This window comes from Aotus nancymaae, unplaced genomic scaffold (assembly GCF_030222135.1).
Source record: "Aotus nancymaae isolate 86718 unplaced genomic scaffold, 86718_ANA_hifiasm-v0.15.2.pri h1tg000029l, whole genome shotgun sequence".
In the NCBI taxonomy this organism is placed as follows: Eukaryota; Metazoa; Chordata; class Mammalia; order Primates; family Aotidae; genus Aotus; species Aotus nancymaae.
The window spans coordinates 85,685,237-85,701,844 of NW_026988442.1; the positions used below are offsets into that span (position 1 = coordinate 85,685,237).

General features: G+C 45.3%; 1 protein-coding gene and 1 pseudogene across 2 annotated transcripts in view; both read left to right on the top strand.

Moving 5' to 3' along the window:
• The window catches only part of RALB (RAS like proto-oncogene B), a 43,721-nt gene that overhangs the window by 11,893 nt on the left and 15,220 nt on the right, over positions 1-16,608 (top strand). The window contains exon 2 of one of the 2 annotated variants that reach the window (XM_012468371.3): positions 15,772-15,935. In XM_012468371.3, coding sequence (XP_012323794.1) covers positions 15,822-15,935 — 114 coding nt within the window. In that variant the 5' untranslated portion in view covers positions 15,772-15,821. The remainder of the gene's footprint in view (positions 1-15,771; positions 15,936-16,608) is intronic. The other variant, XM_012468370.3, reaches the window with a different exon arrangement.
• Positions 9,863-15,760, top strand: LOC105728116 (glutamine--tRNA ligase-like; annotated as a pseudogene).

Sequence of the window (16,608 nt, forward strand, 5' to 3'; positions counted from 1 at the left end):
CCATCCCAGCCCTGCCATCCACTAGTTCAGTGACCCTGGACAAATGATACAAACTCTGTTTGAGAGTATGCGATGTAATAGCGATGCTATAGAAGTAGTAGTAGAATCTGTTTAAGTCTGGAAATAGGATTTTATTTGAATATGTAATTCAGAATAGGGACGTGTGTGCTAGTTCTAAATTTGCCTAAAGCTGTTAGGAGTCTCAGTAGCTCTAATGTCTCCAAGGCTGCCTTTGCAGGTAGCAGGAACTTCAGAGTGAGTCTGTATAAATTGGTAACCCTCTCTAAGGCTTGCAAAATCCCCGATTCCATGGGTGGGTAGAGGAGAATTTTATATTTCAGAAATAATTGTATTTTAAAAAATGAGCTTGCAAATTATTCCTGCCATTTATTGTTGCTTTCTGGAAAGTCATCAGATAAATTAATTAACATTTCAGAGCTTACCAGGCCTCACAGTGGCTCATGTCTGTAATCCCAATACTTTGGGAGGCTAAGGCAAGAGAGTCATGTGAGGCTAGGAGTTTGAGACCAGCTTGGGCAATATAGTGAGACTGTGTCTCTACAAAAATTTTTTAAAAATTAGCTGGGCATGGTGGCATGTGCCTGTAGTCCCAGTTACTTGGGAAGCTGAGGTGGGAGGATTGCTTGAGTCCCAAAGGTTGAGGCTATAGTGAGCCATGATCACACCACTGTAGTCCAGCCTGGGCGACAGAGTGAGACGTTGTCTCAGAAAAGAAAATAAATAAGTAAAAAGCTTACCAGTTACTACCTATCCTTTTGAGACCTCACAACCCAGGTGGAGAACACCAGCTCTGGCGTTTTATCTACCAAATGTTGAGCAAACATCCCTTAAGTACCAGGCACGCTGGGCACACAAAGATGAATGGGCTTGAAGTGTGGTGGGAAAAACAGACCTCATCTTGGGGGAAATCACCAGTTTCCCTAATTGAAATGGTAGACAATATTGACAGGCATGGGGGCCCCCTGAGACTGGGAGGATGAGCTGGCTGGGGGATATTAGGAAGGTGAGGAGGAAATAGTCCAGCTGAGTCTTAAATTATAGGCGATCCTCCTCCATCAGAAGGAAGGGCAGTCCTGGCGGAAGAAATAGCATGTGCACAGAGGTGCAGACCAGAAACAGTCTCCTGCTTTCAAGAAGGGACTCCAAAGCTTACTAGTTCTTGTTTTAGTTAGTTTCATTTGTTTTTGTTAATTTAGTGTTTCTTTTTTGGAACACTAAATTAGTGTTGGGGAGGTGGTGAGGGACAGGTAAAGAGGTATCCATTAGGGGACAGAAATACCTAAAACAAATTTCCTTAGGCACACAGGAGTGCTAATTCGAATTGTTTTGCAGATCTAATGTCAGGAAAAAAAACAGCCAAAAATTGAAAGAAAATTTAGATCACTTAATTCAACTGTCTGATTTTTATAGACATGGAAAATGAGTCATAATGTTATGAGCATATAAATATATTCCATTCCTTGGTGCTAATAAGAATAGCAGCTACACAAGGGAAGGGGAACTTGACCAAGGAGGGCACTTGACTCAGGCCAGGGTCTGGGTGTGAGATCGGGAGGGCTGGGTCCGTCATGTCTGAGACTGGGTCAGGGAGCAGGGCGGGCCAGACAGAGGAGTGAGGCAGGTGGAAGTAAGAGTGTAGCAGGCTTATGGTGGCTTTTAGATAGTGTATGTCCCTTCCAAAAGCCACAACTGCTCTGCAGCACCAGCCCAGTGGGACTTAGGAATGTCAGACTTCTTGATTTTTTAAGAGATGCCAGAAATTTGGACTTTTATGTGAAATAATTCTTTAAAAAAATAAGTAACTAAATGAATTTTTAAAAGCACTGTATGAGCTAACGAAGCATGTCTGCAGGCCGCCAAATTTTACAAATTGGCATCTCTGTTTTTGCCAGGTGGTGAAAGCTGAACTACAGCAAGGAAGAGAGACAGAGCCAGCACGTGGCGAGAATCACAGGGCTGGCCTGGCAGCTCTCAGGGCCGTGGGTCCAGTTGCTCCTGAGTCCAAGCCCTTTGCTCGGCCTCCTTCCTGTAGCGGGTTTTTCATTTTGAGTCAGTGACATACACTAGTAGTCTGCTAGTAAATCCCCCTTTGTGGTATAAGTTCATTTACCTTATGTTTCTTTTTAGTGGAAATTTTCAAACATATACAAAAAATACAGAGAATAGTACATAATGCACTACCTTGTCACCATCAGGCAGTGACTGGTTAATCCGACTAGATGCCATGGCTCACGCCTGTAATCCCTGCTACTCTGGAGTAAGGGGCAGAGGTCCCAGGGCGGGGGTGTGTGTGGGGTGGTGTTGCCTGAGCCCAAGAGGTGGAGACCTGTGGTGAGCCATGATCACGTCACTGCACTCCAGCCAGGGTGACAGAGCAAGAACCTGTCTTAAAATAAATAAATAAAATCCAATCAGTGTTCAGATTTCCTCAATTTACTTTGTTCAAATTAGGCAAAATAAGGAGAATGTGTTTTTTAAATGTTTACATTGTTGAAGCAGAAGAAGAAACCAAGGCAAATTTCAGAGCAGGAGTGAAAGTTTATCAAAAAGCTTTAGAACAGGAAGGAAAGGAAAGAAAAGAAGGAAATTCCAACTTCACTGTTGCCAATATTAACTGTGTATCCTATAATAATTCTTTGTTCATATATAAACAAACATAGAATTTTTAAAATGACATTGTATTATGTTTTCTGCACATTTCTGATAGAATTTGGATTTTTACCATTTTGTACCTCCTCCTAAATGATACATCTGGACATTGTTCTAGGTCAGTACATACAGCACTTCCTCATTCTTTCCAATAGCTGTGTAATCTAAAATTTGGTTCTATCATAATGTATGATATTATAAGAATTCCTCACTGATGGAAAATTTAAAGATTTTTATAGCATTCTTTGTAGTAACAAAAATCATTCTTGTAATTATATCCTTATACTTTTTTTTTTTTTTGAGATGGAGTCTTGCTCTGTCACCAGGCTGGAGTGCAGTGGTGCAATCTCAGCTCACTGCAACCTCCGCCTCCCGGGTTCAAGCAGTTCTCCTGCCTCAGCCTCCCGAGTAGCTGGGACTACAGGCGCGTGCCACCACACCCATCTAAGTTTTGTATTTTTTAGTAGAGATGGTGTTTCACCATGTTGGCCAAGATATTCTCTATCTCTTGACCTCGTGATCCGCCTGCCTCGGCCTCCCAAAGTACTGGGATTATAGGCGTGAATCACCATGCCCGGCCCTTACACTTTTATAGAATAAATTCCTAGAAGAGTTTTACATTCAAATAATTCTTTTAGTGGTTGCTTATTTTTTCCCAAAAGGTTGTGGCAGTTAATATTATTATCAGTAGTATTTCCCCAAACTCTTGATGAGCCCTATCTAATGTTTTATTTACATTTCCTTGACTACTAAAAAATTGGGTTTAGCTTCACATGTTTGTTATCTGTACTCACTTCCTTTGCTGTGAAGTACTTCTTTATTTTTTGCCCATTTAAAAAATTAGGTTGTTTGACTTACTGCTTTGCAGGGGCTTTTTATATATTAGGGGTATTACCTTGTTATGTGTTGCAAATATTTTCTCCTAAGCCTTTCAGGTCTTTCAGTCCTTCTTACAATTCTCCCTTGCTTTTCAAATTCTTTTTCACTTTCGTAGCTGTTGAATTAAATATTTCTTACTTACCATGTTTGATTCCCTGCATTTTTCCATTACTGCTTCCTGTTGGGGATGCTCGTTTCAAAAAAAAAAAAATACAGGAAGTTTGCATTTTAACTCTACTGCTGAGTTTGAGCTTTTGTAAAGTCGGAAGACAAAATTATCGCACATGTTAGTTTAGAGATCTGAACTGGCTTTATTTGCCATTCTGGAATCAGGCAGCACGTAATTCCATAAGATTGTGTTTGAGTGAGCTGAGGAGAGGAGGCTGGCTTTGTGGACAGAAAAGGGCTGAAGAATGCAGAAACAAAGAACCCAAAAGGGGTCATTTCAAAGTTACTTTTCTTGTAAGACTGGAACAGGGAGACAAAACAATGGAAAATAACTGGTTAACATCAGGTTAGTTTTTGTTGTAAAGATTAAAACAAAGGAAACGCCATTTCTGTGATTGTTGGAAAATGTGAATTTCCTGACTCAGGCGTACCCTGCACATTGACCAGCCTCCCCTAGGTGCTCTCCTGGAGCAGAGCCCTCCCTTCGCCCTTGTTTATTTAATATTTATTATAGGTATGGATTTCTGGATTCCTAATTTTTCAGGGGTCTGTTTTTCAGTACTGTTCTGTTTTCGTCCCTACATCGTCTCAGCTTTAGGATTGCCAGACTCAAATGTTGTGAGTGTGGCCTGTTAGGTCACCTTCAGTTCATACTGCCTGGAGGAGTGCTGAATGCAGTTCTTTGCAGGCGTATACTGTTTGACTGTTTGCCATGTGCTTCTGTTGCCATATTACTCAGGACATGGAATTTGAGGAGGGGGACTGAGAGATGAGGTTTCCCTTAGGTTTTCAGGTTCTCATTTGTGATTTTCATGATAACCCTATGATACAGCAAGGTGGCATTTGGACTCTACTTACCAACGCATTTCCTCTTTGCCAGGTTTAACAAAAGATTAATGACTATTAGCCTATGGGACTAAGGCTAATAGAAACCACCTCTTCTCCTAACACGTATGGTTTATATACTGTGATTTGCTTTCAAAATACATTTTACTTCTCAAGTGAATATATGTTCTGGTATTTGGCTTTATGCTAATTGGTAGAGAGCCCTATCTACTATTAATGTTTCATATAACATTACGTAGGAAACCATTTCCCAGCACTCTTGCCTCCCCTCCCCGGCAAGCCATCTAAATGGACATCCTTAATTTAGAGTGTCTTGTTATTCTGTAACCTTGTTGATTCAGTGTCTTACAAGCTAAGGTGGGCTGGAGGATCCTCCTAGCATGGCTGTTTTCTCTAGAATCAAACAAAGTTTCTTAAGATGGCACTTTAGGCCTATTTGTAGACAGACAGAGCTATCTTTGGAGACTCATTACCCAGGCACTTCCCCATCCCGTACCTTATGCTTCAATATTAGGTGATGCCTGAACCCACTGTGATGTGTCATGCCTTTGTTGCTTTGCACATGCTGTGCGTTAAGCTGGAATATACTCTCACTCCCATCTGCTGAATGGGCTGTTATTCACCTTTGGAGCCTTCCTGATTCCCTTTTTCCTGGAGTTCATTATGATTTCCATTATGTCTTGTACCACCTTCATCATTGCATGTGAGAAATTACATTAAAATGCTTTATTTATATAAGTCTTTCATTGAGAAGACTGAATTTTCTAAGGGAAGAGACCCGAAGCTTGGCACAAAGTAGAGCCCAAATGGTTTTTGAACAAACTTGAGTCAAACAACAGGCTTTTGTGTGAGTAGGTACAAACATATTGAAGGGTGCTATCTTAACTCAGGCTGCCATAACAAAATACCATAGACTGAGTGGCTTAAACAACAGGAATTTACCTTCCCACGGTTCTGAGGCTGGAAGTCTGAGATGGGGCACCACCATGGTTGGGTTCTGGTGAGGGCTGTCTTCCTGCCTCATGAGAAGAGGAAGAGATACCTGAGCTGCCTTCTCGCTGTGTCCTCACATGGTGGAAAGAGCTCGGGTAGCTCTTCCTCTTCTTCTAAGTGTGCCCGTTGACTAGGATCGGGGCTCTACCCTTATGACCTTATGGTTTGCAAGTGGTCCCAGCCCCACAGTTGTAGTTCTGAAACTGTTAGTGAATTCAGTGGGGGAAGTCTAATTGCTTTGGGAAAAATGAATGTCTGTGCTTAGTGTTAGGGATGAAGTATACTGATACCTGCAGTTTACACTGAAATACATTAGAAAATGAGATGCATTGGTGGATAGAGCGAGGGGCGACAGATGAATGGATTTGTGGTAAAACAAGTGGAGCAAAATGTTGATTGTAAAGTCCAGGCGGTGAGTGTCTGGATTCACAAGACAGTTCTTTCAACTCTTCTTAGTGTTGAAACTTTTCAAGATAAAATGGTGGGGAAGATACCTGCATTTTTTTAAAAACACATTTATTGGCTAGGCATTTCCATTATAACCATTAAATCATTAATTCAAGCTTCCTAAACTTAACTGATTTATTTTTCCCTTCCTGCCATTTCTCCTCCTGTCTTTATCTATTCAGTTCCTTCAAATCTCAGTTCATATGGTGTTCCTCCAGGAAATTTCCCCTGGCCTTCCAGCCTGACATAGATGTGTCTTTCTGTGTTCCCAGGGTACCACTTGCGTACTTCTGCCATAGAATTTATCATCTTCTGCTGTAATCATTTACTTACTAATCTGTCTGAACCACTAGTCTTTGAGTTTTTTGAAGGCAAAGACTATGTCTCTGGAATGTTTTTGATACAAGAAAAAGCAAACACAAAAATAGACTATCTGTGGCTTAAACAGAAGTTTCTTATCTCTAATACTCTGTGTCATCGCCTGATGGGTCTTCCTGCCCACTGCACAGACAAAACCAAGTTACTGAGACCATGGTATTGCAGTAAAGAGAGTTCAGTGAACTCAAGGCTGGCCACACGGGAGAACTGGAGTTAATAGTCAAACCAGTCTCCGTAAAGGCTCAGAGGTTAGAGTTTTTCAAGGGTATTTTGGTAGGCAGCAGGTGAGGGAATGGGTGTTGCTGATTGGTTGAGGATGCAATCATAGGGATGTGGAAAATGGTGCTTGTGCTTGTACGCTGAGTCCACCTCTGGATGGTGGGGAGGAACCACAGGGCTGGTTGGGTCATGAGTCCAGGTGGAGTCAGAGTGAAAAACATCTCAAAAGACCAATCTTAGGTTCTGCAATACTGATGTTATCTGTAGGAGCAACCAGGGAAGTCCAAATCTTGTGACCTCTGACCACATGACTCCTGAGCAGAAAGGGGTTATAGAAATGAGGCCTACATTTTAGCAGAATTCAGGCCCCTCCTATAATAATCCTAATCTTATGGCTTTTTACTAGTTTTATAAAGGCAGTTTTAGTCCCTGAACAAGGGAGAGGATCAATTTTAGGGAGGGACTATTATCATCCTTGTTAAACTAGAAATTCCTCTCATGGTTAGTGTGGCCTATGTTCAGGAATAGGGAAGACGGCCAGCCTGTGAGACCAGAGGCAAGATGGAGTCAGCATGTTGGGCTTCTCTCACTGTCAGAATCTTTGCAAAGAAAGTTTCTCCTAAAGTCTGGAGGTTGCTGTTTCCAGGACTGGTTCAGTGAGGGACATGTGGTCAGCACCTCTGCCTTGGTTCTTTCCCTTAATCATACCAAGTTGACTGAAGCAGTGATGTAGGCTGGATATATCCACCATGGCTATTTTAGTTTTTGAACTTTAAGCACAGATGTTTTGAGAAGTAACTGGGTTTGTTGAAAAGTTTTCAATTCATTTATTTCTTCTAGAGAAATTGACTTTGTTTTTCAAAATAGCAGTTCACAATTAGATAACTACATGTGTTTGAAAGGATCCCCCCCGCCCCAGCCTGGAAACATTCTTTTCAGACAGCCATAATAATTCCTAGAACCAGGATTGCTTCAGAGAAATTGTGTAACAGGTTGATGGTCTGGAGGTTCCAACCTCATTCACAAACCTCAGCTCTGTAGGAAACAGTGTGGACCAGAAATGAGGCCAGAAGTAGTTTCACCTTCCTAAATTCAAGCCTTTGGGGGAGGTCTGCCTCTTATCCCATTTATTCCATTTTAGTCACATTGCAGATGTTCTTATCTAGTTAATTGCTTAGCTCATTTATTTATTTTTTAAAAAGTACACAGTTCACAGAGGGGGAGTGGAAAGAACACCTGGTGTAGGCAGGTAAACAGTCAAGTGTAAGGGGGAGAAGAGCAGATGTGATCTGGACTCCTGACAGCCAAGGCCTTTCACTAACTGACGCGTGCCCTGAGATCGTCAAGAGAAAGCTTGATCATGTTCAGTCTGTGCTGTTTCGGAAGACAGAGAAATCTAATACATGAAAAATAACTTGCAACACTACATCAATATGGTCTCAAACAGGTTTTACATATAGGAAGGTATAGAGAAAATTCTGGTATACACAGTTAATAGTGAATATCTCTGGGTGGTAGGATCATAGGTGCTTTTTATGTGTATTGTGTACATTTGCTGTGAGCATCATTACTTTATTTTAAATGAAATATTTTTTACATTTTGCTTTTTTCTTTGATAAAATTGATCAACTGATACTTTTTATAACACTTGCCTGAAGAGTCCTGCTTGTTACTGCTGTTGACTCTCATGAATTACGATTTGCTTGTGTTTTGTGAGCTGAAATTGCAGGCTTTAGCTGTGACTCCTGAACGTTCTTCATGCTTTTTGTTCCCCCAGAGAGGTTTCATTTAGCATTGCCTGGGGCTCTAGCACTATGAGCAGCCTGGGACCACCTTTCATGTTACTTTATTGGATTTGGAGGAGTGTTGTGGGTATAGATTTTCAGGGGAGAATTCCCTACAGCCAGAGTCCAGGCAGACACGCTTCCTCGTCATTTTCCTCTGTTAGTGCACAGATGGTGTGCTTCTTCAAGGGTCTTGACTTCTCAGCTCTCAATTGAAAAGGTGTCTCACTTCTAACTCCTACCGTGTATGTGTATCTGGTCTCCTAGCCATGTGAATGTGTGCACGCGCACACACTTGCACATTAAATCCTAAATTACCGTGAACAGCAGCCATCCAAAACTGCAGGAACTGCTGCTCTTACTGCTCTGATGCTCTCCTGTTTGGGGAGTCTGGCTTTCTTTTGAGCTCAGCTGTGCATTTAAGAGCAATTCTAAGTCTTGGCTGCTCATGAGGATCACCTGGGAATTTAAGCATTTCCCATGCCCAGGTGCTTCTCAGACCAATTCTTTGAGAATCTAGGGTGGGACCCAGACGTAGGATGTTTCTGAAGCTCCCTGCATGATTCTCTTGTGTAGTTAAGAATGGGAACCACTGATTTAAAATGATTTTGTTTTACTTCACCCGATGATGTGTGTATGTGTTGTGTGTGTCCATTTTTCCAGTGGGGATGTTTTCAGGCTATCTGGTCAGCAGTAATGGAAATAGGAGTCCGTGTGTCTCAAAGTGGCCTCATTTTCTGGGGTGACACCCAGAGTTCTTGGAAACCAAGGAAATCAAGGATGCAGACACACCAAGGGTGAGGTTTAGAGCAGAACTTGAATAGGAGAAAGAAAGAGAACAGTTGTCTGCGACAGAGAGGGGTCCCAGAAAAAGCGTTACAGTGAAATGCAGGTTTTTTTTTTTTTTTTAATAGATGAGCTTGTAGGGAGGCAGTGTCTGATCTACACAGGGCATGGAAAACCCATTAGGACCAAGTATGCCATCTCCATAAGGCAGCCCCTACCACAGTCTTTTATTATGCAGGCGGGTCCTCAGTCTGAGCTACTCCATGTTACTTATTTCTTATTTCTTTCCTAAAGGGGGAGGTGGAACCCCCATGGTGGACATGCCTGGCCCCAGGTAGCACTTCTATCAGTGCAGCTGCTGCATGTAGCTGTGCAAGCGTCCAGCTTCCTTATCTGTGTTTGCAGCCCGATCTTCCAGGCTGCTCTGTGGAGAAAATAAGGGATTTCTTGGGCAGCCTTTTGTTAGAAGGGAAGTTCTGGCCAGGTGCAGTGGCTCATGCCTGTAGTCCCAGCACTTTGGGAGGCTGAGCAGGAGGATCACCTGAGGTCAGGAGTTTGAGATCAGCCTGGCCAACATGGTAAAACCCCATCTCTACTAAAAATACAAAAATTAGCCAGGCAGGGTGCTGTGTGCCTGTAATCCCAGCTACTCAGGAGGCTGAGGCAGGAGAATCACTTGTATCTGGAAGGTGGAGGTTGCAGTGAGCCAAGATTGCACCACTGCACTCCAGCCTGGGCGATAGAGTGAGACTGTGTCTAAAAAAAAAAAAGAAGAAGAAGAAGAGTAGTTTCTACCTCCTGTATCACTCTTAGATGCGAAGGAAACCAGCATTGGTTCATTCCTACTGTGTGCTGGGTGCTGTGCTTTGGTCTTTCCCATGTGTTATCCCATTTAGTCCTTAGAATGTTCCTGCAAGGTAGGTGATGGTTTGTTTTATGCATATAAGAAAACTGACTTGGAGAAATTGAACTAGGGTCACACAGCTCACAAATGGCAGAACCAGAGTCCGGCCCGCTAGGTGCCGAGCCCTGCCCTTTCTCCTTGTGTTGCAGTGTGTGTGAAATAGATTTTTCCATACAAATTGGTTAAAATAAAGATTGGCACTTGGGTTCCAGTAGAGTCCAGGACCCTGTTAAATATACTTACCTGGGATGCTTTGCCGTCCCACAGTGCTGCAGTTGCTCTGCTCATTTTATCTTCCTTCTGATGAGGGCAAACTGATTTTGACTGATAGATTGTTAGACAATTTTAGAAAAGTTTAACTCCTTTTAATTACTTTAAACCCGAGTAAATAATTGATTTCTCCTTTTAACTCAGTTACGTGTCATGAAGAGATATTTATTCTTGAACTCACTTCTTTGATTCGTCAGAGGGATGTGTGAGGCTATGTGAGAGTATGTGAGAGAATATGTGTGTATGAGAGCATAAGAGTGCATGGGAGCATGTGTGTTTTGTGTGAACATGTATGTGTGTTAAAGCATGTGAGAGGTGTGAACATGTGTGTTAGAGCATGTGAGTGTGATCATGTGTGCATGTATGTTAGCTCATATGTGTAGTGTGAGCATATGAACATGTATGTGTGTTTAGAGCATGTGAGAGCATTGTGTGAGCATATGCATGTGTGTGTGAGAGCGCATGTGAGTGTGTGATAGTGTGTGGAGAGAGTGTGAGTGCAAGTGCGTGTGTTGTGAGCATGTAAGCTTGTGAGCGTACATATGAGAGCACAAGTTTGTGAGAGTGTGTGTGTTGTGAGCATTTTGAGAGCATGAATGTATGTTGTGAAATTGTGTGTGTGTGAGCATGTGATAGTGTGTGAGAACTTGTGTGTGCATGTGAGCATGTATGACCGTGTGCGAGCATGTGATTATGAGAGTGTGTGTGAGAGCAAGTTTGTGAATGTAAGAACGTGTATGTGTGAGCGAGAACATGTGAGCGTGTGATAGTGTGTGAAAAAGTGTGATAGTGTGTGAGAATATGTGAGCGTGTGTGGAGTGTGAGTGTGAATGTGTGAGAATGTGAGAGCATGTGTGTGAATGTGAGCATGTGTGAATGTCAGAGAATGAGTGCGTGAGTGAATGTGTGAGTGAATGTGAGAGCATGTGTGAATGTGAGAGAATGTGAGTGTGTGAGTGTGTGAGTGAATGTGAGAGCGTGAGTGAATGTGAGAATGTGAGTGTGTGAGTAAATGTGAGAGCGTGTGTGAATGTGAGAGAATGTGAGTGAGTGAATGAGTGTGTGAGTGAATGTGAGTGTGTATGTGGATGAGTGTATGTGTGAATGTCAGCGTGTGTGAATGTGAGAGAATGTGAGTGAATGAGTGTGTGAGTGAATGTGAACGTGTATGTGGATGAGTGTATGTGTGAATGTCAGCGTGTGTGAATGTGAGCACTACGGTTCCTCTGGTGTCTCTGCATTGGCGGCTCTGGACTCCCTGTCACTCTTCACTGACCTCGGCTTGAGCCAGCGGAAGGCCCGTAAAACGCTCAAGAACCAGGCTCTGAGCGCGCAGCCGTGCGAGGTCGCTACCCAGGCTCAGCAGACCCTGGGCTCCACCATTGACAAGGCTACTGGGACCCTGTTATATGGCGTGGCCTCCCGACTCAGGGATACACGGTGTTTCTCCTTCCTTGTAAGCTACATAGCCAGTAAGAAGATCCACACTGAGCCCCAGCTAAGCGCTGCCCTTGAGTATGTGCAGAATCACCCCTTGGACCGCATCGACAGTGCAGACTTTGAGCAGGAATGTGATGTGGGTGTCAGTGTGACCCCAGAGCAGATTGAGGAGGCTGTGGAGGCTGCCATTAACAGGCACTGGCCCCAGCTCCTGGTGGAACGTTACCGTTTCAACATGGCGCTTCTGATGGGAGAGGCTCGGGCTGTGCTCAAGAGGGCAGATGGCAAAATGATCAAGAACAAAGTGGACATGCAGGTCCTCCACCTTCTGGGCCCCAAGATGGAGGCTGATCTGGAGAAGAAGCCCAAGGTGGCAAAAGCTCGGCTGGAAGAAACAAATTGGAGGACAGCAAAAGATGTGATAGAGAATGGCGAGACTGCTGACCAGACCCTGGCTCTGATGGAGCAGCTCCCGGGGAAGCCCCTTAAGTTCCACAAGCCTGGTGAGAACTACAAGACCCCAGGCTATGTGATCACTCCACACACCATGAATCTACTAAAGCAGCACCTGGAGGTTACTGGTGGGCAGGTACGTACCCAGTTCCCACCAGAACCCAGTGGAATCCTGCATATTGGGCATGCCAAAGGCATCAATTTCAACTTTGGCTATGCCAAGGCCAACAATGGCATCTGTTTTCTGCGCTTTGATGACATCAACCCCAAGAAGGAGGAAGCACAGTTCTCCACTGCCATCTATGACATGGAGGCCTGGCTGGGCTACACATCTTACAAAGTGACATATCCCTGTGACTATTTTGACCTGCTATATGCCTGGGCTGTGGAGCTCATCCACAGCATTCTGGCTTATGTGTACCACCAGTGAGGGGAGGAACTCAAAGGCCATAATCCTCTGCCCTCACCCTGGAGAGAGTGTCCCATGGAGGAGTGACTGCTGCTCTTTGAGGCAGTGCGCAAGGGCAAGTTTTCAGAGGGTGAGGCCACACTATGGGTGAAGCTGGTGATGGAGGATGGAAGATGGACCCTGTAGCCCGTTGAGTCAAGTATACACCACACCACCACACAGGGGACAAAATGGTGCATCTATCCCACCTACGACTACACACACTGCCTCTGTGACTCCATTGACCACATCACTCACTCACTCACTCACTCTGCACCAAGGAATTGCAGGCTCGACACTCTTCCTACTTCTGGTTTTGCAATGCACTGGATGTCTGTTGCCATGTTCAGTGGGAGTATGGCTGCCTTAACCTGCACTATGCTGTTGCTTTAAGAGGAAGATCCTCCAGCTTGTAGCAACTGGTGCTGTGCGGGTCTGGGATGACCCATGGCTCTTAACAGTCATGGCCCTGCGACAGCAGGGCTTCCCACCTGAGGCCATCAACAACTTCTGTGTCTGGGTGGGAGTGACAGTGGCACAGACCACAATGGAGCCACATCTTCTAGAAGCCTGTGTGTGTGATGTGCTGAATGACACAGCCCCATGAGCCATGGCTGTGCTGGAGTCACTATGCATCATCATCACCAGCCTTCCCGCTGCCAAGTCACTGGACATCCAGGTGCCCAACGTCCCAGCCGATGAGACCAAAGACTTCTATCCAGTTCCCTTTGCACTCATTGTGTTCATTGAGAGGACTGACTTCAAGGAGGAGCCAAAGCCAGGCTTTAAGCACCTAGCTTGGGGCCAGCCTGTGTGCCTGAGGCATACAGGCTACGTCATTGAGCTGCAGCATGTTGTCAAGGGCCCCAATGGTTGTGTAGAGAGTCTGGAAGTGACCTGCAGAAGGGCAGATGCTGGAGAGAAGCCGAAGGCCTTTATTCACTGGCTGTCACAGCCTTTGATGTGTGAGGTTCGCCTCTATGAGCGACTATTCCAGCACAAGAACCCTGAAGATCCTACTGAGGTGCCTGGTGAATTCTTAAGTGACCTGAACCTGGCATCACTATGTGTGGTAGAGGCAGCATTAGTGGACTGTTCTGTGGCCCTGGCAAAACCCTTTGACGAGTTCCAGTGTAAGCGTCTTGGGTACTTCTCCGTGGATCCAGACAGCGGTAAGGGAAAGCTTGTTTTTAACCGAACTGTGACACTGAAGGAAGACCCGGGAAAGGTGTGAGCCGGAAGCACTGTGAACCTACCTCATCTTCCTGGAGGCTGGGACTACCCTCACCACTCCAAATTCCATGTTAATAAAGAACAGCTAAATTTAAAAAAATGGCTCTTTTGTGATAAGGGCCAATCATTTATTTTCACTGACCCAGTCACAAGCTCTCCCTCTGTCCCCACTCCTGCCTGCTCTGACCTGCCGTGGAGAGCACCCTTCCCCCCAACCCCTCCCCGACAGCTCAGCCTGACCCGGACAACCCCTGTTTTCCTTGGTTGTATTTTGGGGGTGTGCCTGGCACCCCCAGAGATTCAGCTTCATGGCTGACAGGTGACCATGGCAGGGGCTTCACCGATACCCTTGATAACCGTAGTAGTTCCTGTAGTATTGGTGTCTGTCCTGGGGGTGGTGGTAGTAGTAACTCTGACAATCCCGATTGTATTGTCTGTAATAGTCTCTGTATCTGTTGTACTCATAACCTCGCCCGCAAAATCGATAATAGTCTCCCCTGTATTGATCATAGAAATTACCGTAACTCCTCTGTTTCCAGGCTGCCCCCAGTACTGCTGCCTGTAGGCCTGGTTGTCGCAGCCTTGGCGCTGCCCACCCACATAACCTTGGCCCCGACTTCGGTTCTGCTGGTTATGCTTGTTACGCTTGTTTCGGTAGTTTGTCCGCCTCTTGGAGGGGGGGCAGTAGCTTCCCTGCCTCCTCCTTGTACTTAGTGACGATGGGCTGAGCTTCCTCCTCCTCCAGCTCCCCATATGTCACCTCATCCATATAGTCAAATTTTTCAGGCAAAGAGAAGTTGGCTTTCATCTCCAGCATTATAGATTCAGGCACAGCATCTCCCTCTACTTCCTTTCTCAACTCCAGCCTCTTCTTCCAATCTTCCTCATTAGGGACAGCCACCACCACTTTCCTAGAGAAGGTCTTGAACAGCAATAGCTTCTGCCGTTGGCCAGAAGTGTATGTATTACACTGATCAAGAATAAAGTTCCTCTTTGTCTGGGAAGCAATGTGGACCAGCTTACTAAGGCACTGGGAGCCCTGCTGAACTAAAAGGTGTCAGCTTTTGGGGTCCATCTCTGGCTCCTTGAGCCCCTTATTTGATTGAGCACAGTCTCAGCTCCCAGGGCACTGTATCTTTTCTCAGGGTTTTCTTTTGCGTATTTCAGTGCCCACTGAGTCCAGATCCACGTCGTCCCACCATCAGAATCACCCCACGTTCCTGTATGGTCTTGGGAGGAACTGCGGTGCTCACTGCAGCATGTGCGAGTGAATATGAGCGTATGTGAATGTGTGTGAACGTGAGAGGCCTGTGAGAGTGTGTGTGTGTGAATGTGAGCATGTGCGAGTGTGAGTGAGCGTCTGTGAGTGTGAATGTGAGAGCATGTGTGTTGTGAGTGTGTGCGCATTGTGGGGTAGAGGGTGCGAGGGCAAAGCGAGGAGTGAAGGTAAAGAGCTGGGGATTGAGGTCCTGAGCTGTTCTCCGCTGCAGCCGAGGACCGGGCAGAGAGGTAGGAAACGGGCTAGGAGCAGCTTGGTCTCTGACTCAATGAGGCCCTGCTGAGGGTCTGATGATTTTGGTGACTGGATGTCCTCCTCACCCTGCCCAGCAATTCAGGTGTCAGGTGTGCACTCCTGTTTCTCCCCTGTGGCCTTGGCTTTGCTTTGCCCCTGCTCTGCTGGGATAAGCGACTTCCAGAGTTGTTGGAGGGCTTGGATCTCTGCCCTGAGCCTGGAAGAATTACTTTCTTGTTGGAACGTTGAGTTAGTTAGGCTTTTCTAGAGGATGTGGATGACATTTGGTTTCAGCTGGATTGAAAGCAAATTGCCTCTAAGTGTTTATCTTTGTCATCAGCAGCTCTTCACTGGGTCGTCTGTCTGTCAAAGCCTCAGAAGACCAGCAGGATGGCTGCCAACAAGAGTAAGGGCCAGAGCTCCTTGGCCCTCCACAAGGTGATCATGGTTGGCAGCGGAGGTGTTGGCAAGTCGGCCCTGACGCTTCAGTTCATGTATGATGAGGTAAGCCTTGCGAGGCACAGACCCCCTTCCAATGGCATTGCCCTAGCAGTGTCCCTGTTCCCACTGTTTCTGTGCCTGTCCTCACATGCACAGGGGTTCATGGAGCAAGTCTGTGTTGAGGTGGCGTCTGGATAGCTTCCTAGGAAGGTCTGATCACGTAAGATCTGGATTGCTGATTCTAGGTGAATAATTTCAACTCCGGCAGGGATGTGAGAGATCTCTGCTTGCATCGATGCTGTTGTTACACTGCAAGCTTGCTTTCTGACAGAAGCAGGGGAGGAGAGAGGAGCCTTTGTGCACAGATATTTGACTTTGTGATTGCCTGTCATGGGAGAGAGTGAAAGGGGAGCTGAGGTGCCGTACAGCTTAATCCTTTCCCAAGTGATAGACGTCAGATGCTCCCCAGTTCTCCCGTTACGGCAAGGTGAAGCTTGCACTATCCTTGCCCAAAATTTGTGTCACCTACTTAATGTGGATAACATGACTAACATGACTGGTGTTGAGTTCAGTGTGGCAGCACAGCCTGGATCCCCAGAGCCACAGAAGTCCCTGCTTGAGCCGTTTGCTAGTATACTCGGCCTTCTGTGGGCTCCACATCTGCAGATTCAAGCAATGTAGAATGAAACATTGTGGAATGAAAATATTGGGGAAAAAAAACCCAGTTAAAAATAAC